This window comes from Oryzias latipes, chromosome 4 (assembly GCF_002234675.1).
Source record: "Oryzias latipes chromosome 4, ASM223467v1".
Lineage (NCBI taxonomy): Eukaryota > Metazoa > Chordata > Actinopteri > Beloniformes > Adrianichthyidae > Oryzias > Oryzias latipes.
The window spans coordinates 2,793,443-2,819,718 of NC_019862.2; the positions used below are offsets into that span (position 1 = coordinate 2,793,443).

At 41.6% G+C, this 26,276-nt stretch overlaps 1 protein-coding gene across 1 annotated transcript in view; it reads right to left on the bottom strand.

Annotated features, from left to right (window-relative positions):
• ryk (receptor-like tyrosine kinase) overlaps nt 1-12,958 on the bottom strand; it is a 40,507-nt gene extending 27,549 nt beyond the window's left edge. The window contains exon 1 of the mRNA XM_023953947.1: nt 12,312-12,958. Within this exon, the coding sequence (XP_023809715.1) occupies nt 12,312-12,573 (262 nt within the window). The 5' untranslated portion in view covers nt 12,574-12,958. The remainder of the gene's footprint in view (nt 1-12,311) is intronic.
• Nucleotides 12,959-26,276: the final 13,318 nt, after the last annotated feature.

Genomic DNA, 26,276 nt, shown 5'->3' on the forward strand with positions numbered 1-26,276 from the left:
AAATTCACTGTGGTAATGTACAGAAACTAAATTAGAGAGAATGTGTCTCTGTGCAAATATTTATGTTGATGACTGTATAATTTACAATCTTTCGTGATGCTTTACTTAGTATTTCATGATCACACAACACTTAGACAAAATGTCTTCTGATCTGTAGTTGATAGCACTCCACCCACAAACTTCATTCTTACAAGGTAACAAGGTCCAGGAGTGACAGGACAAAGACCATCCTGTGTGTGGAGTCCACTGAACCAAAGAGAACTCCATAGAACTCTAACAACCTCTCTTCTCTTCTTTCTTTGTATTTGTCAGGTATTCTGACCTGAGCTTATGTACACCCTGAAAGACTACATCTTAAGTTAACAACTGCAAAGTCACGTGTGAACACTTGGGAGGTGGTTTGGGACAATTCTGCAATGAGCAAAAGCAAAAGTGTCGGAGACCACACTGAAGGCCCACCTATTGAGCTAATCTGACCCCACAAAAGCAAAAATTCCCACCAGAAAATGTTCAGTAACAAGTTTAGAACTTAGGCATTTGTGTCAAATGTTTCACATATTTTTAATCATATCGGCACAACATTAAAACAACTGCTGTGATAGCACATGAAACAGGTTGAAGATGGTCTAAGAAATGGTCCTGATTTTTAGCCCCCCATAAGAAACCACTTCCTAAGCATGGTGATTTAACGCAACGTAGCAGAGCTTAAAGTGAGCCTTTGAAGCAAAGACCATGAATGTTGGTCCTTTATAAAGCTGAAAATTATTTCAAGAATATTTTTATCCTGTATGGCTTTTCTCCATTTCTGTAAAGGATTGGCGGCTGCAGCAAAGCTTTTCCCGCTGAAAGACAACGTGCTTTGGCAGTTGAAGCTGAGGATCAGCTGAAGACCCCACACAGTGTGTGACCTTGTACTCTGATGCATACCATTTTCCCAATAATGTGACTTTTGGCCAGAATGGACCACAGCAGCTGTGATCCCTTTGGCAACATTGTATTTCTGCATTGAAACTGCTGTGTCAGCAGCCTTTGCTTAAGTTTGCCAACATTTCCCTATTTCCGTCTAGAATCCTTAAAATACCACAGAATGTCACTGCAGGTAACTGGCGGTGCATTAGAGCCAGAACAGAGGAGGAGCAAACACTGACTGTGTGAGAAAGCAGGCAGTGATGCAGCAGGTGTTGCTGCAGTGAAGTGCTGCTTGAGAACACATCGCCGTTTTCCCTCACGATGCCACATTAGTGTATCAGCTAAGTAACTGCACACTGCAGTAAAATCACTGAGACAGTAAGCTCTCTGTCAACATTACATTGTGTCTGGGCGTGCAGCCAGCTCATTGTAACCACAGGACATATCCCCTTCCCAGACCCCTACCTGTAGCAGGTAAGGGTCTGGATCTGATATACTGTTGACGGGCGGGAGGCAAGCATTGACTGTACAATGAACGCAAGCGATGAAAGCGGGACAGAAACACCGGAAACAGTAACAGGTCGGATGGGGCTCGGGTTGCTCTCTGTATTTTATATTGTTGTTGTTGTGTATGTGTCTGTATTTAGTGCTTCACTTGTCATCATCCTCACCTGCCACCATGAGGTGTACTTATGATAAGTGTTTGTCCACTGATCTGTTCTATAAATGCAGTTTATAGGCATGATTCTGATCAATTAAATCCTGAATAAACTCAAAATCTCTGTATTCTGCATATTTCCTGTTCAACTGCAGCATGAACAAAGTAATAATTGCTGTACAACTTTGCAAATAAAAATAAATACAACATTTTGTATGCAACGTTTCTGTTTTGAAAACGACTTCACTTTGTCTTGAACATATTCCCATGTCCACTTACTGTCAGAAATTATATATATATATATATATATGACCCCCTGATGTTTTTTGACTAGTCAAAATTAATATTTAAGACCCAAAAAAAGTGGTATTCCAAACAAAAATCATATTAACAACAGAAAAATTCAACGTTAAACTAACGTATACAGTTTGTACAAATAAAAGATATGAAATCAACATTAAGTACTGTAACATGTGGGGTACCTCAAGGGTTATTCCTGGATCCAAAATTGTTCAACATTTACATTAATGATTTAGTAAATGTATCCAAATTATTAAAGTACATCTTGTTAGCTGATGACACCACCTTTTACCAATGTGAGTGATGATATAAAACAAATGAAAGACTTAATCCAGACGTAGTTGAAAAAAATGAAACAATGGCTAGATTCAAATAACTATCAATAAATGATTAAAAAAAAAAGTCATGATTCTGTGTTTAGCAATCACAATATAAATAGTATCATCTCATTTGAAATCAATCTCGTCATCAGCATGTATACCATGCTTTGAATGGGAGTACAGTATGGGAGTGGAGGATGCAGTCCTGTATGTGGTCCATAGGGTGCTCTCCTTTCTGGAAGGGACTGGCAGCTATGTGAGGGTGATGTTTTTCGACTTCACAAGTGCCTTTGATACAGTCCAGCCTCAGCTGCTGAAGGGGAAGCTCGAGAGGATGGGAGTTGATCCAGTTTTTGTTCGCTGGATCCACAACTATCTGACTCTTAGGTCACAGTTTGTCCGACTAGGAGACTGTGTATCTGGGGCATTGATGAGCAACACCGGAGCACCACAGGGAACTGTACTATCGCCTTTTCTCTTCACACTCTACACTGCTGACTTTAATTATGCATCTGCAGCTTGTCATGTCCAGAAGTATTCGGACGACACTGCTATTGGAGCGTGTGTAAAGGGAGGGGGTGAGAGTGAGTACAGGGAGCTCATCACCAGATTCACCTCCTGGAGCAGAGACAATGGTCTTGTGCTGAACACATCAAAGACCAAGGAGATGATCATTGACTTTAGTAGGAAGTCCTCCCACCAACCAGTGATCATCGATGGTGGGGGAATCGAGGTGGTTGACTCCTACAAGTACTTGGGTGTGCACCTTGACCACAAACTGGACTGGTCGGAGCAGGCTCATGCTCTGTATAAGAAAGGACAGAGTATGCTGTTCTTCCTGAGAAAGCTGAGGTCCTTTGATGTGTGTACTGACATGTTGCTCCTCTTTTATCAGTCGGTTGTGGCGAGTGCTGTCTTCTATGGGGTTGTATGCTGGGGGTGGCAGTATGACCACAAGGGATTGCACTCGATTGGACAAACTGATAAAGAGATGTGCATCTGTGATCGGGAGGAGGGTGGACTCTCTGGGATCTGTGCTGCAGAAGAAGATGAGGGCCTTGACTCAGAGCATCCTGGACAATCCCAGACATCCCTTGCACAGCACGATGTCTGGTCAGAGGAGCTCACGGAGTAATAGGCTCCTTTCACTGCGCTGCAGGACAGAACGCTTTAAGAACTCATTTGTCCCTTCAGCTATCAGGCTGTTTAACCTGCCTGATATGAACTGATATTTTATTTTGTGAACTGTCATTTTACTGTTGTTCAATGTGTGTGGTTGTGTGTTTTGCAACCGGACACCTGAATTTGTCCTTTGGGAGTTTAATAAAATTTATATCTATCTATATATTTTCCACAACTTGAGAACAGAGATAAGCTGTTTTTTTGCACACAGCACCAATAGGGAATTTTAGAAAAAAATAAGCTCATTGGGTTGCAGTCATTTGGACCCCTTAAGAAAGAGGACAGGGATGATGGTGGTAAAAGGATGCTGCGGTTAGAGCTACAAGGAAAGAGGCCACAGGAAGAGCAAAGAGGAAGCTGATGGATGTAGAGGAGGAGGCCATGAGGGTGGATGGTGTGAGTGAGGAGGATGCAGAAGGACAGAGGGTTAGATGGCTGCAGACAGTTTGCTGTGGCCACTTCAAAAGTGAACAGCTGAAAGGTAAAGACAACTTAACTTCTCCCTCAGAAGACGTTACATGTGCTAACAACAGCGAACTAAAACATCGATGCAAACTCAGTCTCTATTCTTAAAATTAGATGTGACTACTGTGCCCCTGTCTTTGTTCAGAAAAGCACAAATGGAAATAAGATTGCAACGATGATGAAAATATTTCATACCACAGAACTTGAGTATAGAACAGTGTTAAGTAGTCCCAGAAACACCAGTATTAGAGGCTAAAATGAGGCACATTTTAAGGACCTTTGAACTCAAAGAAGTGCCTGCATTAAGTCACAATCTCTGTGGTTTTCTTTGACTTGCTTCAAAGGCGCCATACTTGAGTTTCTCTGTTATTGCTTTAAAAGGCCTGAAGGTAAATCAGGGGGGAGGCACAACAAGGACTCAGAGCAAGACTGTCTGCCCAAAATGAACCTTATTCATGGTTATTTGCTGCGCAAAGAGGCTGTAGAGTTTACTTAACAAATACCAAAGGCTTTACTGAAAAACTGTTACCTGTTTGTGTCAGACGGATTTGATTTGGAAGTGACTAAATATAGTCACTTCTAAATGTGACTTTTGGGAGGGAAGGGGTAGTTTCAAAGCTTTGAACACACCTTTTCTTTTTAGTTTTACTCAAAGAGGGGCACTTACCTGTTACATCATAACCAAATACCAGATTTGACCATATCCAAAGTAACGGAATAAATTACAACAAACACACTGTAATGAAATAATCAAAATGAGTACATTGTATAAACATGCATTACATGTCCCCATGCTTCTTTCTTTTATCATTTCCTCAGGTGACTGTCCTAGTTTTGCTCCATTTACAGAAGATACCTCCAGGCTTCCAGAAACCTCCTTCATGGGGGTTTATGTCCCATCAGGGGACATTTAGCAAACGCTGAAGCATCAAGCCCCTTTGTTAAGACAGAAAAGAACTACAAGACACCTGACAGAATGTACAGGAATCATTTTATCTGAGGAGGAGCTGGGTTTCGAAAAAAGGACAGTTAACAAATAAAATCACCGCATTAAAGGCAGAAAGGAGCGGATTTGTTCACCAGAAATGTTATTCTCAACAACACAAAAGAGGTTTATGTTGTACAGGATGCCAAACTGTTGGCAAAATATCCATCAACACAAGAAAATGCAGCAAAACAAACTATTCCAACCTTTTACATTTGCAAAATTAACTCCACATGACAAAGAAGATTCAAGGGTGTAATTTCATTTTTTGTAGACCATGTCAACCATGATCAAGAAGAGAGAAAACTTTGAGTTCCATGTTTTGAACTGCAATTCTCAGACGTTGCTGAGCTTTTTCTTGACATTTTAATTTGAGGTTTTCCTTAGGTGGTCTGAGCTTTTTAAAATCATCTATAACTACTAACATTCATGCAGAGAGAATCCCCTTTTTTGCATAGTTTTGAAATCATATTTTTTGTTAAAGATCTGCGAGTGCCAGCAGTACATCTGCTGAATTGTTTCAGTTCAACTTGTTTAAATAGAACAAGCGTTTTAAATCAACTTCTCTTTGCTTTACAAAGTCATCAATTTACAGACCAAGTCCATTTTTTGTCTTTTTATTCTGACCGTTTAAAATGAAAAAGCAAAATCTTTGTGCAGATTTGGTCAAAAAGAAGTTTGAAACCTGCTGAAATGTATTTTAAGTATGGTTCAGTTTTCTTTTAATGAGCAAAACCAAATGTATCGTACTTTCATTGAATCCTGGTTAACCTATGTGTAGTTCGACCTTATAATGTTTACTAAAAATAAAAAAATTGTACCATACTTTTCAAATACATTGAGTTTTATAAAGTTTCTAGGTTAAATCTGAGCACAGAGGCTGCAACAAGGTCTTGGGAGTCTTGAGAAAGAGCTGATATGGGAGCTGGAGGTTGGAAGGTATGGATTCTAGAGGTCAGCTTTTAATACAGACATATGCAAAAGAAATCAGGGGCGCTGCCTGCCTGGAATCCAAACTAGCAGTGCATGTATGGAAAAACAAGCCTCTGCTCAGGTGGGACAGCTTCCTTACAAATCCACAGATCAGGATTTTTGCTGAAGATATTAAATAGAGAAGCTCATCTGTTTTGGAAATACAGCTGCAGATCCATTAAGTTGAACATTTTCAATTTCTGTCACAGTATCACCTTTATTACCCCCTTTTTTAATGTGATAGGAAACTTTAAATGACTACAAATGTTCCTATAACTGTGAATCTTTGAATCAGCCGTTTCATGATCCAATCCACTTTATTTATACAGCACATTTCCCAAAGTGCTGTACAGAGACCAAAATTAGATAAAAATTATTAAACAAACTAAAAACAAGCAAAGTACAACAATAAAATAATAGAAATAAGCTAAAATACAGATAAAAACACAGAGGACCACACAACTCACACGGTGTCATGATGTCAGGAGTCACTGGGGTTCTTTTAAACTGAGTGAGATTTTGATAATATTTTAGCTTCTGGATGGTGGCTAGACTGGATCCAAACATTCCAGGATGTCAATCTAACAACAAACTAAATGTTTAAATGTTCTTCTTATGCATGCACTTTTCCTGGATTCCACAAACTTCTCATTTCTGAACCTGCTTCCATGCTGTTCTAAGTCAGTTAGCGGCATCATACAGCTATCATCAGGAAGTGCGGGATACACTGTGGACACAATACAAATAAACCACGATGCTCCAGAAGGACAGCCGCCACTGAGAGGTCCAGTCACGCCCACAGGCATAAACACTACATTTCCGCTGAGCGACGCAGTTTGGTACGGTTTGTTTTTAACCACAGTTTTCACTGTCTGATGTTTCAAGATCCTAAAATGATACCATCCAACGTATTTGGGCTCTTTTTCTGGGATTCTACAACCAGCGGCACAGCTCCAATAGAACATTAGAACAGATTATTCTACTGAGAAGTATGGGGGGAAAGGGCCAAACATGCAGCTCTAAGCAACCACCTGACCTAAGCAACAATCACAAGACAAGTGAATGCTTAGACTTTTGAGGTCATTGATAACATATGTTAATGTTGAAAGTAACTTAAAAATAAATACTATAAAACATTACAATCTCTCTGAGTACGGGTCCTTTAGAGAGTACATATGAAAATAGTAACACAACAGCAACATACCACAACTGGAATGCAGTCTAGTTTGACTCAATTATTTGCGCTGGCTTCAAAGTCAGTAATGTGTATAATTTACTTTAGGAAATGACGTGTTATTGAGCATGCTAACTAACTGCTATGGCAGTAAGAGTCTACAGAAGAGCTCACAACTACCCTGACAGCAGAGTCTTTACAGCAAAAGATAAATTATTTTCCTTTAAGAAAAGACAATCATCAGCAACATCACTGTCTCTACTGGTCCACACCTTCAGTCAACATAAACAAGTAAAATACACAGGTGTGGTGCCAGTACCTATTACAGAAAACTCTAGTAAACACAGGCAAATAGTTGTCTTTTAAGAAGCACAAAGAAAGAAAAATGTTATTTGGATACCAGCAGTCCAACTGCCATTAGATTTGTTCATAATTCCTATTAGCAATTCAGTTCAAATGTTTGTTGTTCACCTTTCAGCATATTCCTTCAGAGGTCTGCACAGCACATCAGCTTTCACTGAGTCGCACAGGTGCTTTGGCAGAGATTTGTACACTGGATGCTCTTCCTGACACAACCCCTTATTTTGTTGTGGTGGGGACCAGCACAGAGGGACTCAGACCTGGGACCTCTTGTAGCTACATAGTTAGTAGTGCAAAGAAGCATCAGATATGTTGAGAATTGGATCCTACTTCCCCACTACCACCAGTGAATATCACACAAATTTATTAGTTAATGTTTGTTCAAAAACACAGATGGCGCTCAATTAAAAACTTTGGGAGATGAGATTATCTGTCTTTAACAAAGGAAAACATTTATTCACTCTTCATCCATGCTAGGTGATAGTAAGCTACCAACAAGTAAGACTGCAAACATAGACTATGTCCAACTTCCCACCCTACTCCCTAACTACTAAAAAAAAAAAAAAGATAGTGATGGACTATGTAGTGCCCTGAATTTTAAAAGCAATTCGGACACCATGATCATTACTTTTTTTTAATGGCGGATACGACGTCAACAATTTCACGAAGTTAAAATCTATGGATATGAGCGTTTTGTGACGATTATTTATGAGTCCACCGTCTCCTGAAGATAAAAATGTTGATGGTTTATTAAAAATACATTTAAGTACATTTTTTTTGGCAAACACTTCAGACACAATGCATTGTGGTCTATTTTCACTGATCTAGTGAGCATCGTTGCCCACTGGTTTTTTTGCAGAGACTTCTGCTTAATTTCTAAGGTACTCGATTTTCTAGTTGTAGATTTGGACAGTACAACAAAATGACAGACGCACTTTATAGTGCACTATTTAATGAGTAGTGAAGGAATTCTGACACAACCATCCACTTTATAAGACTTCTCTAAATTGTACTATCATGATGGAGACCAATCTACACACCTTACAGTTATTTTAAAATGAAAAAGGTGGAAGCAAAGTACCATCGTTACATCATGAAAACACAAAACATCGATAGTCCCTAACCCACAGGGCGTGGGCCGGTACTGGTCCGTTGGTCACTTGCAGGAAGGGGAAAAAAATCCATACACTAACTTTGATTATACCACGGTCCGGATGAATACTCGATTCTGATTGGCTGCTGGGTGTGCATTAAAATGTGATATACCACAGGATAACCGCATGGTGAAAAAAGAAGTTCTGGTCACCTAGCTTAAATGTTTTGTATCACTGCGCCGGCTTCTTTAAAACAACCTTTTGCTTCATAATTTGTACAAAAACAGGCAGTAAGAGGTGAACCTTCTCTCTGAACTGATGCTTTATTTAACCCATCGGAAAGATCAGCATATATATAATCGCCGAATCTCGACTGCAGCGGTTGTGCGGCGTGACGCGGACTATTTGTTATAACAAATATAGTTTGCTTTTTGTGAGACAAGATATCCAAATTCAAAAAAAAAAAGATGAATTAATGACTAAAAACTGGTTACTATTTATTTCCATGGTATAAACGGGTTAATGGCCTTCGAAGTGTGCATTATCACTTTTTAACGCACTTCGCGGAAGCAACAGGATCAGGTTCAGGCTTCCACGGCGTGCGTTAAAAAGTGATAATACATACTTCGTCGGCCATTAACCCTTACTTATTTCTGTTTTGTTCTGACTAAATAGCTGCTTGGGCTGCTAAGTTAGTAGCCCAAAGCTACTAAAGCTAAAAAGCTAATGAAAAAACAAACAATAAAAGGTATTTGGAAAAATTTCATCTGGAAGAAAAGAGTCAGCGAGGAAACTAAAGAAGAGCCTTCAACTTTAAAGAAACATAAATCTGCTGTTTACAGACAAAACCAGGAGTTTTCCTCCAAATATGGATTTATTGAACCGTTGTTCTCACGAACCAGAAGCTGCTCGCTCTGCCTGATACGCAGCGACTGACTTCAGTGTTTCACACACGCAAATAATTAAGTTACAGACGTGGTGGATTCATGTTTATTATTACATTTTGTTTTTTTAAATACCAGTTTACGACAATTGAGTCATTTTATTTTGCTTTATTTATCCACCACCACACCTTAGAAGTCTTACGTGGCTAAAGTTAGCGTCCAGTTGTTTGCATCCACTTTAATGTCTTCATTATAAAGTCTAAGTTTAAATCAACCGCAAACAGTTGACAAAGAATGAAGATTCAATCAAATAAAGTTGTTTCGGATTTGTGGAAACATGTAAAAAGGACTGTTAAGAAATCTGAGTACAGAAAATGTTCCTTTGCGTGAAAAAATTCAGTTAATCAGGATTTATTAAAACAAAATAAGATAAATCTTTTTGCTCTGAAAGATGATCTGGGTTGAATTCTCAGTGTAATAATGGCGTTCTATGAAAAAAAAAATGTAATGTTGCTTTTATAGAATTTTTTACAAATCAGAAACAACTTCTAAAAATCAATCTTTGTTTTATTAAAGCTTTGTCATCTGTAAAAAGAAAATAGACTAATTTTTTCAGATTTTGTAAACAAAATTTCTTGTAGCGGCATTTTAATTTGAGATATAGATTTTTCAGAAGCTGGAAGCTTAAAATGATTAAACTTCGGCCCAGTTTGGAGCGGTCTGTGAAAGTAGTGCCTGACATTAAAGCGGTCTGTGGCCTGAAAAAGGTTGGAGACCACTGGTTGGGAGTATTTAAATAATTAGTTAAAAGTAAATTATAGACTTCTTTGTTAAAATTGTGAATACACACAACACAATGCTCAGTAAAGCTGGAAGCTCTGCACCAATCCTGTTGGCACCATGACTTTGATGTCAGTTTTTTTCATAATCTATTGAAGTTTGAGGCCCTCGGCAGCTGCTGCATCATGGAAATGTTTGTCCTCCACACAAAACTGTCAAACAAAAAGAGATTTCTTCTTACAACCAAATGAGGTTTCAGGCAAACCACCAAAGAGGCTGTGGTCTGGCAACGCCACATTAAGCACGCCATGATGGAGAACAAGGGAATCTGAAAGGGACAGACCTACTCTCTAACACCAGCCAGACTACACACAGAAACCAGGAGTTTTTCCAACTCAACAATAACACAATGAAGCATTCCACAACATGTCCAAAAGCATTTTGCAGTGCCTTCACACTAGTATGTTTTCTCATGGTGGAGTTAAATCATCAAATTTACATATATACAGTGTAACTTTGCCTTATATTTGCAGAAGACCAGTCAGCGCTAACCCCAACCCATCCTTCAGATGCGGCAGAAATCCATCCCAGATGACTAGATAAAGGACTAAAGAAAGTGTACCGGCTGCTTCAAAGTCTTCCCCATAGAAAAGGGCTGATAGTTAAAGATGACACATTATAATAACAAAAGACCGATGATTCAGTCAACTAAACCAACAGCTATGTTTGATCTCAGGAGTCATTTCTGATGTTTGCAGAAACAGAGAATACAAAACAACCTTTATGACACAGTCAGATGCTAGAATGGAGACTGTTTCAGAACTTCTAGGACTATTTACCAAGTTTTAGCTTTGGTGACTGTATAGATCAGGGGTCTGTAACCACTCCGGTATCTATTTTTGTGGCTCTTTAGCTTTAAATAAAACTGATGGCTTTTTGAATAAATATTAAGTTTGGTAAATGAAGCGCATTTTCTATGCTGCGTAACAGTGTCTAGTTGTCGTTCAGAAGCAAAGTTCTTAAAGTGCATAATTACATTCACATGTAGGCCCTAAATATTAAAACAAAAATAGTTCTTTACCAACATTTTCATGTTGATTTCTGACAGTAAAACAAGTTTTTAAAGGGTGTCATTATGACAAAAGTCCTGAAAGAAAATGTCAAGTTTGAGTTTCAGTTTTAAATTGAGGAAATCTGCAGCAACAGGAGGATCTTATCCGACACAGCATGCACTTTATTTTGAAAGAAACTTGGATGCTGCTGTCAAAAACAAAGAGGTTATAGATAAATCTAAGACTTTTATAATTCAATGATTGTAAATATATAAAGGCTACATTTTACGAAAGAATGTTTCAATGGCCACAAAAACATAAAGTGTATAATTCTAAAATGTTGACTTTGTGGTCCTCAGAGGGTTTTGGTTGGTAACAAACCGGACCAAACGGCTCTCTAAGTGTTAAAGGTTGCAGACCCCTATGTGTTACCCTGCTCAAGGGCAAACTATGAGGGGCACATTTACAGTTGCATTAAAGGGATGAAGAGCTGCTCCTTCACACATGATCCAAATGAAATCCCTGCAGCTGCTTTCCAATGTTTCTGAAAACTCAAGTTAGTATGATTCCGTTTCCAACGGCAACACGTGTTTTTGGTAATGAAGTCCAACGGATCAAACAAGAATAATCACATTAGGGATATTTAAAAAAAAGAATTATCTGTTTCAAATCAATCTTAGAAAATAGGATTCAGCAAATCCATAAATCACTTCCTGAAGTGTTTTCTTTAACTTTTCTGTTGGTGTTTAGTCGGTTTTTAATGTATGAATTCCTAACATTGGCATTTAATGTTCCACCTGAGCCAAACTAACAGTTCTGACCCAACACATTGGTGCCTTGAAGTTAGAAATATATATATTTATAATTAAAACTAATAATGATTGATGCTGAATGTTAAATCTAGTCCCAGCTCTGCGGGCCATGCCTTTGGGGTAATTCTGGCCTTTGGGGTAAATGACTGGGTTCATCATGGGGCTTCACAGTACAAACTGTCACGTGAACGTTTTCAATGGTCCAAAATACTTCCGTTTAAAGTCAGGGTTATCTGGAGAAGAGTTCTGTTCCAATGTCCGGATTGGGATTTTGTGTTCAACAGGAACCCAAAGCCTGATGGATGTAAAAAAAACAAAACCAAAAAAAAAAAAAACCCTGGAGGAGTTGACACGCGGGCCTTACCCAGCAGCTTCTTCACCTCCTCCACGCTCATATAAATGTTGACCGCCGGCTTGTTGTGGGGGTAGACGCCCGGGTTGGCCAGGCAGCCCGCGCCCTCCAGCAGCAGCAGCAGCAGCAGGAAGAAGAAGCCCCCCAGCCTCCGCGGCACCGAGCGCCGCCAGCCTCGCCACTCGGACGGGCTGCCGGAGCCGAGAGTCGAGCCGCGCATCGCGGCGGTGGTGTGGCTCGCTCTTGTAGCTCCCGTAGCCCACTTCAGTCTCATCCGTCGGTGAAGTTAATCTCGTGATGAGACATAACTCGTAACTTCACGTCGTAACTCCCGTTAAGTTAACACCACTGCGGTAAGTAGCCGCAGCGGCCAAAGTTAGCCGGAGTGGGCTAACTTTGGCTGAGTTGTGCTAACCGACCGCGGTCAGACTCAGGCTGCCGCGGAGTTTGATCCCCCAGTCAAACCCGGACACCGACGCATTGAAACGCACTGATTTGTGCGCACAGAAACGAAACCAAGCGGCGGAGAACAGCCCGAGGCGGAAGGCAGGCTAATCCATCGGGATTTCTCCCTCCACGGTCCGTCTTCCCGTCGCTTTTCCCCGAATCCCCTGGTTTTCATTCGGGGCAAGAAGGCGGGCGGGGGCGGGGGCGCTCAGCTCCCACTAGACTGGAATGTTGCCTTCAGGACTGTCGGAATATTCAATGACTGTGCTCGTCTCAAGTGATTCCAACTACGTTTGGCTGCAGTGTGCAGTTCGAGGCGTGGCTCAACGTGGGCGGGGCTAAACGGGGTTATCTGATTCTTCTTCGTTGCCGTTTTCTTCCTGGCGTTTTATATATTTCCACGTGCATAATGTAAGGATTAATGGCCAAAGAAGTCTGCATTATCAGAGATTAAGACAAGCCATGGAAGCCTGAGTGCGTTATTTCTGATAATGCAGACTTCGAAGCCTATAATACCATGGTCACTTACAAAAGAACTATATATTCAATCAGTTTTCAGTACTTTATTCTGCTTATTTTTTAGGTTTGGATCACTTTTTTCACAAAAGCGGACTATTTGTTAGTTGATGGAGCTTTGTTTCAAAGAAGCCAGCTCCGTGATATAGAACATTTAAGATATGTGACCAGAACTTCTTTTTTAGCGTGCATAATCACTTTTTTATGCACACCTAGCAGCCAATCAGAATCAAGAATTCACCAGGACCATGGTATAACCCCCACCTATCGGATTCAGGAGTGTATCATCAGATGATTAAATTAAGGCTCGCCATGTACATTTCTTTTATTCCGTAAAAGATAAGTTATTTTGATTTTAGGATATGTACACTACTGCTTTAAGAATAAAAAAAACAGTCTCTTTTCATTTATGGCTACAGTAACAACAAAGCCAGACTGAACAAAACTTTGATGTGTCGGTCGCGAACAAACGACTTCTCTGTCATATAAATGTATCTCATATGCTGCACTAGAATAGCGGATGCAATTTGTCCCTTTTTTCCGCCTCTGTATTCCCTGCCTCGGCTCAGTGGACGAACACACCAGCCTCCTCTTCCTCAGCGCGTTAGCGGCAAGTGAATGAGCAGGATGTCATTCATGTCAATGTTCAATTCAATCTTGGAGACGGTCATGTTGTTTGAAAACTATAGACGCCGCTCAGAACTATTTCTTACGTCTTTTTCTCTTCAAGCCGCTCATAATTGGTCAAAACATGTTTGTACTGAGCAGGGGAAGGGTATGGTGTTTCATAGCTGCCATTAAGTGAAAGGGCGCAAAGACAACTGAGTGGGCGAACCTTACAACCGTGCAGGCGCTATTCTAACCGAGCGACCTCGCATTTTAAAACTGCATGATTGCAATCCTCCTTTGCGCCCTCACCAGGATTTGCGCTGAGTGTTAAGGGGGCCTTATTGTCACTTGGGGGTGGAAACCTTTCTGGTTGATCTGATTCGCCAAAATTTGCTGCTCAAATGGCGACTTTAATTTTTCAGAGCGGGGGGGTTAACAGGCGGCTCTTGAGCTGCATGCGGCTCTCTGCCTTTTATCATATTTTCTACATACAGTACTTTCACAACCATAAGGCGAACATAAAAGTCGTACATTTTCTACAAAATGTAAGGAGTGGTCCTAATGTGTTGTTGTGTGACTTCGGTAAAGAGGACCTAGAAGACAACAGAATGAGGACGGTAGGAGAGAGGTGAGGACGTGAAAGAAGACACCCCCATAGTACAAAGGTGCAGATGTGTGCATAATGCAGAACAGCTTTGGAAACACTGAAAATGCAAAGAGACACGAATATGAAGCACAGTTTAAACTGAAAGCTATCAGCTACGCGGAGGAGAACAGGGCACAGGGAACAGAGCAGCTGCAGTTCGATCCCTTGGCAGCCGGCTCGCTGCATGTCTGCATTCACAGTTTGAAGCGAACAATTCTGATTAAAAGGCAAAAAAAAACGATCTGTTTTCTTTAGAAATGCATTTGTGGTTCACTCTCTGTGTTAATACAAAATGATTGAGATACTTGCTGAAACATTTGAACGTTTAGCAGAAGAGTTATTGAGGCCGGAAGTCTGAATCTGTGAAGACCTTTCTGACTTTATCTTCAGCTGCCAGAGAATTTAAAATAATGAATCCATGGTTCGCAAGTGAGGACGCTGGAAAACCAACTCGGACAAGACAAGAAGACGCAGCAGCAGCTGAGTTTCCGGGGAAAAGGAGGTTGCCTGTGATGGAAGTTCGACTCGAGGCCGAGCGCAGCAACTTCCAGCAGATGACAATGAAAAGTTGCCCATCCTCCGCTCCTTTTACTGAGAGGCAGCGCCGGCGTGTTACGCCACACTTTTGGACTGTAGAACTTAAGTTTGGACTGACGCGTCTGCTTGCACTGTTCTTTGGAGCCGCATGACAAAGAGACGGACTCTGACGATGAAGAAAGGGAAGCTGGTGTGTTTGATAGAAATTTAGCCCAGCTGTTCATTTCAGATACAGAAGATGAGGACTTTGATGGATTTTAAATGCTGATTGATGACTGAAAAAAATAAATCACAACCAACTCAGTTTTGCGCTGGCTGCCTTTTAAAACACACACCAGGATGCAAGTTTTACCGGTATGTGTGTTAACGTCAAATACAGAAATAAACACCCATAACTGAAACTGAGGACGTTTAATCCAGTGTTGTTGTATTTTAAGGAGAGGAGTGTGTTATGGAAAATAATATGGCTTTAATTGTGTGTTTGTGTGTGTGTCTGGCAGGTAAGTGCGTGGTGTGGCTCTTTGACTTTCACAGTTAGAAATTTCGGCTCTTTGTGTTAATCTTTTTCGCCACCCCTGTTTGTGTTAGAGGCTTTAATAGAAAAAAAACAGCGGATGAAATGTGGATTAAAATGTTAACCAACAACCCAGAACCAAGGTAAGAAAGTGCAGCGGGTTTTTTTGTGTTTGTAAGTTTTTCTCACGTGAAAATCACTGCATTTGTTACCGTTTTATTCCTTTTAATCCACGTTACAGCCGCCGTTTCTTTTCTAGTAAAGCCCTAAAAAGAAAGTCCCGCCCCCCTGGCTCACCCAATTAGAGCAGCAAATTTTGGCCAATCAGATCAAACAGAAAGGTTTCCACCCCCAAGTGACAAAAACGCCCCCTTAACACTGAGTGCAAATCCTGGTGAGGGCGCAAAGGAGGATTGCAGCGGTGCAGTGTTAAAATACGGGGTCGCTCGGTTAGAATAGCGCCTGCACGGTTGCAAGGTTCGCTTACTCAGTTCCTGAATACGCCCGCTCAATTGTCTTTACGCCCTTTCACTTTACGGCAGCTCCTAAGACTCTTATGACTCATGGGAAGTGGGTAAGTTCCTCACCATGAGTGAGGGGCCTGAGAGCAGAAGTGAACTCTGTGCTGTTTCTGTGTTTCTGGGTGTGTTCAAAGAAATGGGAGTTGATACTGGAAGGCAGTTTATTCAAGCTCCTCTCTGAGACTGTTCGGAGTCGTGTGGTGTATGAGGCACAGACAGTTCTCCAACTTAGCCAGTTAATTAGCATCTCGGCTCTCGTTTCCCTGCTGCGGTGACGCACCTGCTGGGTCTTGACATTGGTGTCAGAAGTGGGATAGTTTAACCGGTGCTTCTACGCCATGGAGAGCTATGCTATGGAGCGAGAGATGGCTGAGACAGAGCAACAACATGAGACAGGGACAATTCAATTTTATTTGTATAGCCCAAAATCACAACAACAGTCGTCTCGATGGGCTTCGAAGTAAAACATTAACTCAAAAGGATTATACATACAAAGAGTTCAATAGGAAAATACTAAAATGAACTAACAAACTGACTAAGCTATACTGGCATCCCTGCCCTTATACCCCCCTTCGTGGTAAGGAAAAACTCCTAAAAAAACGGATTCCGGAAAAAAAGAAGAAACCTCAGGGGTGTCCACATGAAGGAGGGATCCTCCCCCAGGACAGACAGGCAATTTACCAGAAGTCTTAGAGAAGAATTAACTTATCTAACTCTACAACTACATATATAAAGTCCAGCAGACGAGTTTCATCCAGCCGTTGTTGGGGGGAGAGTCAGGGGGGCGAGTCAACCCTGAGACAGGATCCACAGCCAGGTGTAGGAGCAGGAGCAGAGACGAGGTACTCAGTCAGGTACAGAGCAGAGACGAGCCAGAGGCAGGATCCACAGCCAGGTGAAAGAGCGGGAGCAAAGGCGAGGTAAACGGTCAGGTACAGGAGCACAGATGAGCCAACTGGAGTCTGGAAGCACTCCCACTCCCCAGGAGGGGAGAGGGAAAGAGGGACAATACATGAATCGCACTGCACCAAACAGAGGCATGGAGAACTAAATTATGAATAATGATCAAGAATGGAGGAGAGGAAGGGTAGAAGTAGATGAGAAAAGAGGACAGAACCCCAGTGCACCATAGTTACCCCAGCTTCAACTTCTAGCAGCTTTTTAAAACAAATAGTTATTGTTATTAAGTTTAATTTAAACACATTAACATTACCATTATTTCCAGATTATAGAGCGCACTCGATTACAAGCCACAACCACCCATTTTCACATGTTTAACTTTTTTTGTACTTACACAAGCCGCGTTAGAGTACAAGCTGCATGAATCATGCAACATTGTCAGCCTGACAAATCACATCCTGACTCACTGACTGAATGCGATTTATTAGGACACTATGGGATGACACAGTACTGCGTCAGGCTCATGTGTTTGAATGCACCCACATCTGCCAAACAGCATGGACATCTATTCTGTTCACAAGTTCCTCAGTTATAGTTTTTTTAATTTAGTTTTTTTTACTTATTGACAATCTAGGTATCATACATAAAATTACAAACAGTAACCATATAATCAACATTACATCCCTCAGTTATGACGAGGAAATTTACATCCCATTCCCCATTTCCCATGAGTCTTAGGGGCTAAAGGCGGGTCTAACCCCCGGCTCGCCACACCGTTGTCAGTGTTTAAAAAATGAGCAAGGAGCAGCAGTGGATGGAGGGGTGAACGGGAACAGCTCTCCTTCCGCTTGTGTCGCGGCAGCAATATGGTAGGAACGGGGCTGGTTAAAAAAACACACCAGTATAATAAAGCAGCTGCGACTGAAAAGTGGCGCCTCCGCGCGGCGCGTGCATCAGAAGTTTCCTTCCACAGCAAACACTGTTGCTCCGCGGACACCTATGCGCTCCGCGCTCGCCAAGCGGGCTCTTTGTCTCCCCTTCCTATCTTCTCCGACACCTCTGGCCAGGGCGGCTTCAGGGAGTAGCGCTTCGTCCCCATTGCGCCGGTGGACGGAGCGAATCGTGTCTGTGCAGAGCAATCGGACTTAATACTGTACGTTTTGTGGATGAGGGGCGGATGCGTTGTTACGTGTGGGAGCCTTCAGACTGCCATCGGTCCTGCAGCTCTATGTGAACGAGCAGCAGGAGAACTTCTCTTCAGCTCACATGGCGGCTGTGGGGCAGGATGAGCTTTTCAAAGTAAAATTCAGCTCAGTCCTTATAAACCGTTAAAACGATCACATCAATTTGTGTTTCCAGTCGTGTCCCGACAAAATAAAGGCTGATGTTATTCCCACATATTTACGTGGAGCCAAGCTGCAGATTGCAGCTTTTCCCGCAGGGATTCATGTTCATCCAGGCTAAATTTTGTTAGTGCATGTTAGCCTTCACCTTACCATACTTCCGGCTTCGTTCTGCCGCAAAAAAGCACTGACCACACAGATTAAAAATAAAATGAGCGAACAGGCGCTTCATAATAACCATAACATAACTATAATAAACGTACGTTTGAAAGATCATCTCGTATATTACGGAGCTGCTAATAGATGGGCTAGTGTCACTGTGACTCTGAGGTAAATTCACTCCTGAGCATGCGCCGTTCTCTCCGTCACGCAGCTGACCGGCTTTTCCAAACCCGTTGGTGATGGTGGAATTTTTCACGCTGCTTTTAACGATTGCTTTTAACTTGAAAGCTGCATCATATTGTAATAAATTGATCACGTGCATGTTGGGTCTAATGGCACCAAAGGATTCTGGGATGCGGCTGGGCATGCATGTTTCTTTTTGTTGAACCATGACTGAAGTGTCTATGACCTGAAGTCAAGGCCATGCTGTTTGGCTGCTTAAAGGTATGTTGAAAAACAAAAGACTTGTTGCTTGGAGTTGGATAGAGTATTCAACCCATGCTCTGAGACTGAAAGTACGTTCATGGCAGCCGCCAATTAGATCCATAACTTAGCCGTGTCACTAAATAAGCCGCAGGGCTGTGAGCGCAGGACAAAAGTAGGGGCTTATAGTCCGTAAATTATGGTAAATTAAATAATCTCTGGATACTATCTAGTCTGATAATAAACCTGTCCAAAGAGGAATGTTTTCAGTCTAACTTTGAATGTAGAAACTGTGTCTGCCTCTCTTACATGAGCTGGGAGCTTATTCCATAAAACAGGGGCTTGGTGGCTAAACGCACTACTTCCAACTGTACTTTTACTAATTCTAGGAACCACAAGCAGTCCTGCATTTTGCGAGCGAAGTGTTCTGATTGGATGGTAAGGGACTATGAGGTCCTTAATATAGGACAGGGCCAGTCCATGTAAGGCCTTATAGATTAACTATATGCCATCCAGGGAGAATATCTGAGCAGACAGAGCATCTCTGAGGTTTTTAGGACCTAGTATAATGACCTCAGTTTTTTATGGGTTCAAGAGGAGGTAATTAATTGTCATCCAGGTCTTGATGTCTCTGATGCAGGCATTCAGTTTCTCTATATTGTCATTCTGGTCAGGTTTCATGGATAAATACAACTGCGTGTCGTCAGCATAACAATGAAAATTAATGCTGTGTTTCCTGATTATGTTTCCTAGGGGTAGCATATAAAGCGTAAACAGGATGGGTCCTAAAACTGAGCCCTGTGGGACTCCATAGTTAACTCGAGTGCACTGACAGGAATGTACATTTACATTAACGAACTGATACCTATCGGACAGATAGGATTTAAACCACTGGAGAGCAGATCCTCTGATCCCTATGTCCTGCTCTAATCTATGGAGTAAAATACTGTGGTCGATAGTGTCAAAGGCAGCACTGAGGTCTAACAGGACCAGAATAGAAAGTAGTCCCTTTTCTGAGGCCAGTAATAAGTCATTGGAGACTCTAACTAGTGCAGTTTCCGTGCTGTGGTGAGGTCTAAACCCCGAGTGAAAGTCATCAAAGTGGCTGTTGTTTTGTGGGTGGCAGTAAAGCTGCTTAACTACAACTCTTTCTAGGATTTTAGAAATAAAGGGCAGGTTTGATATCGGTCTATAGTTGGCCAAGTTGCTAGGATCCAAACTGGGCTTTTTCAGAAGAGGTTTAACAACTGCATATTTAAAAGACTGTGGCACATAACCTGTTTCCAGAGATGTATTTATCATTGTTAATATGGGATCATTAATTAGGGGGAAAGTTTCTTTAAAAAGTCTAGTGGGAATTGGGTCTAACAGACACGTTGAGGATTTGGAGGATGTAATAATTTATGCTATTTTCACTTGATCCACAGCAGTGAAGCAGTCTAATGTTACAGAGGTTTCTATGGATGCCTCCACTTCTACCGCTTCAGCCTGTTCTGGGCTGATAGTAGGAATAACTTGATTTAACTTATGTCTAATATTTGAGATTTTACTATAGAAAAATGTAAGAAAATCATCAGAGCTGAGAGAAACAGGAACATGTGGTTCTACTGAGCTCTGACTGCGAGTTAATTTAGCTATAGTGCTAAAAAGAAATCTTGGATTGTTTCCATTCTCTGATATTAAGGTTGAATAGTACTGGCTTCTAGCTCTACGCAAAGCTTTTTTATAATTTAATAGGCTATGTTTCCAGGTATTCAGAGGAGCAAGGGCGAAAGCAAGGGAGGAGCAAGGGTGAAATAATCTCCCTGATGATGGGAGCACCCGCCGTCATCTGCAGCCTGTCCCTCGAGTTGGGTTTCCACGCCAGTGATGAACCGTCCAGAGCAGTCTGTGATGACGGTGTGTAGCCCAGTTGAACTTTCGCGATGCAATGGCTTCAACACCTTTGGAACCATACCTGGCTCAGGTCAGCTTGGCCATGAGGGCTGGAGTCCCGAAGAGACTGTTACACACCTAGCCCTGTCGTTGGAGGGCGCTACACTTCAGGTTCTGCCAGACCTCACTTCTGAGGAGCTGCGAGACATGTGGACACTGACAGCAGCATTAGAGCGACACTTTGGAGAGCAGGGTTCAACAGTACGGAACTGACAGCAGCTGGAGTCTCATCGCCGTAGAGACAACGAACGCCTGGGGACCTTCGCTCGGCGGAGTTATCCAACCATTCCACCTGCAGCAGTGGAGGAACTGAGCCTCCATGCCTTCCTCAGAGGACTTGCTCCGGAACGTCTGCACGTCTGCGCCAGCATGCATGGCAAGGCCATCTACCCTGGGGGCAGACTGTGGGCCATACAATGCCGCTCGCGGCTTTGATGATTATTATTATTATTATTGCTATTATTATTATTGTTTCAGAACAACTGATTTGACTTTTTGTTCATCATAGATATCTCCCAGTTCAAGAGCCGAACACCCCAATCAGACACACCTAAGCATAAAATGTAAATACATATATGCCAGACATATATACATCAAAATATACCAGTAGGCATTTAACTCTGTTAGTTTTCTGAAGGCTGTTTTACTACGTTTTGTAGAATGAATTTTGAAAATATAACTCATGTTTTTTGTGTACCACCCCAAGATTTAAGGTGGCCCCATACCGGCCACCCCATGAAAAATTTGGGTGTAAAAACACAAATTTATATAGATTATTTAGAATTTGCTGCAGCAAAAAGAGTCATTCAGACAACAGAGTCAGGTGAGTGATTTCACAAAAGTTTAAGACCCCTATACTGTCCAGGCCCCACAGTCATTTCAGGAAAATAAGATATGGCTTTGTAGCAAAGCAGAACTATTTGTCATAAGACCGTTTGGGACTGAAATTGAACCTTTATGTATTATCATTGTATGAAAGCATATCTGTCTCATAATTCAAAATAAAAGACCATACCCGAAATGCTTTTTCATTTTTACAATGACTCATTTATAAAATAAAAATTCCAAAAAATCAACAGGTTTTGCTTTTTCTTCTTCAACTCCGCTCATTCTGTCACTTAATTAAAATGTGGTAAATGGTAAATGTGTAGCAAAATTCATTTAGAAATGTCTAATTTGACAATATAAATGGATTAACAGAAATGCATTTTTATTTTTTACAATGTAACTGCATCAAATGAATCAAAAATAAAATTTATAATTAATCCTCCAAAATGCTTTTTCATTTTCTACTTCAACACCACTCATTCTGTGACGTAATCAAAGCGACAATACAAAGAGGGGATTTCATTTTCGTTTTCACATTGTTAAACGTGGCTTTTCTAAAGGGGAGCAAAAGCACACACTGGGACACAGTCTGCAGTCAGAACATACAATCCATTGTTTATTGGTGCAGGTGCAGTTTAAATAGGCAGTGACATGGCATGACCACAGGGAACACACCTGAGAAGAATTCTCAATAATTGGGAGCACACCCATTGGACAATCAACCTGTTAACACCCCCACTTGCTCACACATTATTTACAACAATCATTGAAACCAAAACTGCATCACATCTTGGTTTAACTATAATCCAAACAAGAATCTGGAAAAGGTAAGTAGCTTTAGTTTTGTTGCTGGTTTGGTCATTAGGTCAGCAACCATCTGATCTGTTGGACAATATTTCAAAAACACTTCACCATTGTTTACAGTTGATCTCACAAAATGATATTTAATATCAACATGCTTGCATCTCTGTCTATTTACAGGATTCTTTGCCAGTGCAATTGTGCTTTGATCATCTTCATAGATCACAGTTTTGTCATACTGATACTCATCGAAATGTTGAAGCAGCTGAGTCAAATACAAACATTCCTGTATAGTGGCAGCTAAAGCCATGTACTCAGCCTCACATGTTGACAGTGCTACAGTTGGCTGCTTCTTGGTCTTCCAGGAAATCAGGGGACCATTTTTGCTTAGGCTAATACAATAACCAGAAGTACTACGTCTGTCATTGGTGTCACCTGCCCAATCTGCATCACTGTAAACCCACAGCCTTAATCCTTCATCATTTTTCCTGTAACAAAGTTTCTTATCATTTGTGCCTTTCAGATATTTTAGTACATGCTTTAAAGTTGTCCACTGTTCTTCTTTTGGCTTACTGAAATACTGTGACAATCTGCTAACAGCATAACTCAGATCAGGTCTAGTGCATGAGGAAAGGTATATTAGGCTACCTACGGCCTCTCTGTACTTCCTGGGGTCACTCATCTTTTTACCACCATCAGTGTAATACAACTTGGATTCACAAGGTGTCGACCTGGGTTTACAATCTTGCATGTTAAACCTCTCCAGCAGTTTATCAATATAACTCTGCTGTGACATGGTCACTTCACCATCACACTGATCAAAGGTGATACCCAAAAAAGTTTTCAGCCTGCCCAGATCTTTCATCTGAAACTTTTCAGCTAGCATCTGTTTGACAGTTTTTAAAACCCTTCCATCACTGGCAGCTATGACCAAGTCATCAACCCAGTTAACCAGTCAACCCAATATTATTATTTTTTCATATTCTGCTTCTCTCTTGTAAACACAAGGATCAACTGGATTTTGTACAAAGTTGTTTTCACACAGGTAATCATGTAACATTTTGTTCCAATTTCTACCTGATTGTTTTAGCCCATACAATGATTTTTCCAGTTTACACACAATTTTTTCATTTGTTTGAGATTTTACATCATATCCCTCTGGCTGTTCCATGTAAATTTCAAAATCAATTGGTGCATGTAGGTAGGCTGTCTTAACATCCATCTGGTGGAGGATCAAGCTTTCCTGGGCAGCTTTCTGCATTAACACTCTCACACTGGTTAGGTTAACAGTAGGAGAAAAAGTTTCTTCATAATTTACTCCCAACTCCTGACTATATCCCTTGGCAACATACCTTGCCTTAAATTTGTCAGACCCATCAGCATTACATTTGATTGCATAGATCCACCTACCCCCCACTGCTTTCTTGCCCTCAGGCAGAGTGGTCAGAGTAAATTTGTTGTTCTCCTGTAGTGATTTCATCTCCTCATCCATTGCATCTATCCACTCTCTTGAGTTGGATGAAGTCACAGCCTCTCCAAAAGTTTGAGGCACATTCGAAACCATCTTATACCAGTAATCAATGTTGATCTGTGCCTGATCATGCTCTACTGCATAAAACTCTGGTCTTCTTTTATCTCTACTAGGATATCTCCTTTCTTCACTCAGGGCATTTGAAGAAGGGGGTTCTGCCTTGACCTCAACTGACTGTGCGTTTATCTGACTTGGGCTTAATCCAGTCTCTGCAATGTTACTCTGCTTGGGTTTGTCTGGGTCAAGTCGGGTTGTACTATGTTGCACACCAACTTCATCATCATCAGACGCATAATCAGTCTCACATTTCTTAAAATTAGATATGAATCTGACCAGTCTGTGCTTCATCACTTTCTTACTGTCAGGATAGTAGACCATATAGGCTGGACTGTTCTTATCATATCCAACAAAAATGCCTTTTTCAGATTTTGAATCTAATTTCTTTGTGTCCAGTCTATAAGTATAACACACAGTACCAAAAGTCTGCATCCTGGACACATTGGGTCTCCTTCCTGTCAACATAAGCGGCTGAGTAGCTCGGTTGGTAAGGTGAGCGGCTACCATGCAGGAATCCAGGGTTCGATTCCCGGAGGGGAAGAAACAATGGTACTGGGGGCAATTACCATATCAATGACGAGCAGTTAACATCACTCAGTGAGGGTCCTTAGGCAACGCTACTGCCTCCCGAGCGCAGTTCAGTTGCAGCTCACCGCTCCCCCAGGGGATGGGCCAAATGCGGAGAAGAATTTCCCCATTGAGGGATAAATAAAGTATACGTAATAAAGTAAGGTGTCTGTCTAGTGCGGTGGTGAGTATGGTGCTGATGTTTCATGTCAAATCATATTCCTGCGAAGTAGTGCTTGGTAACCCTGTCCAATAAATTCGGTACCATTATCAGATCTGATACATTTAACTTTGCCATATGGAGCTATATCAGCTAGAAATCTCTCTGTAGCTTCCACAGTATCACTTTTGAGCTTTAAAAAATACACAAACATTGCACTGGAGTAGTCATCGGAAAAGGAAAGTGCATACCTATAACCTTCTCTGGACTCTGGGTTAATGGGCCCTGCCAAGTCAGTATGTACCAGCTCTAATGCCAACTTTGCCCTTACATCAGACTTCCTGTTCCTACTTTGAATGAATTTACCTTGAATACACACTTCACATTGCATAGATTTAGGTAATTTACCATTAATTGACATGCCATCAACAATACATTCCAACTTCTGAACATCATTATAATTGCAATGTCCAAAAATCTCATGCCACGTCTGAATGTCATGGCAACTCATAGATTGATCACAGTTTTTGTTCTCAGGAACCGTAGGCAAATAGAACAGTCTGTGTTCATGAATAAGAAAACGTGTACCGTCTTTGTACTTCAGGACGTTTTCTCCCTCCTTGAAGATTACTGTTGCTCCGTTGGAAGATGCAGCTATCACGGAGAAGATGTCTTGGGGATAGGAGGGGATATACAGCGCCTGCTTCAGTGTGGCACAAATGTGACGTCCCCCGCTGTCAACCAGCCATACCGCTGCTTCTCCTCTGCGCTCCGCAACCCCCTTGCACCTTGTCCCATCAGCCAGTTCCACACAGTGCGTTTCAGCCTGGAATTGATCGTCAAAGCTCTTAAACTTAGCAAGATCTGTAATGATATGCGATGTTGCACCAGTGTCCACCATCAACCCTTTTCTGGTGATGTCGCTCCCTGGCTGATAATCAGCGGTCACCAAGAAGGCAAAGGTGTTATCCGTCTCCTCGGATACTCCGCGTGCGTTGTCCTGTCGCTGCTGCTTCCGACCTCCTCGCCGTGTGTTGCTCTTGCCTTGGCTGTACCACTGCTGACCACGCTGACACTGTCTTGCCTTGTGTCCTCTCTGACCACAACGGAAACACTCAATGTCTCTGTTCTCTGCATTTCGCATCCTTGCACCTGACAGGGCACTAGTTTTCTGTGCCTGGGCACCCATGACATTGTCCTTGGCCACAGCTGTACGCATGCTTTCAGTGTTCTCATAACTGCGCAATTTGGTCTTAAAATCTGCAAAAGAGAGGGTCTCATTGCTTTGAGTGACAAAAATTGAAAACGGCTTGACTGATTCTGGCAACCCCTTTAAGACCATTGCAACCAGTTGTCCATCACTCAAAACTTCTCCGGCGTTTCTCAGCGCTGTGATTGAAGTCTCAGCACGTATGACGTAATCAGTCACACTTTCACCACTTAACTTTTGCAGGGGAAGTTAATTCAGTGTAGAGACTCA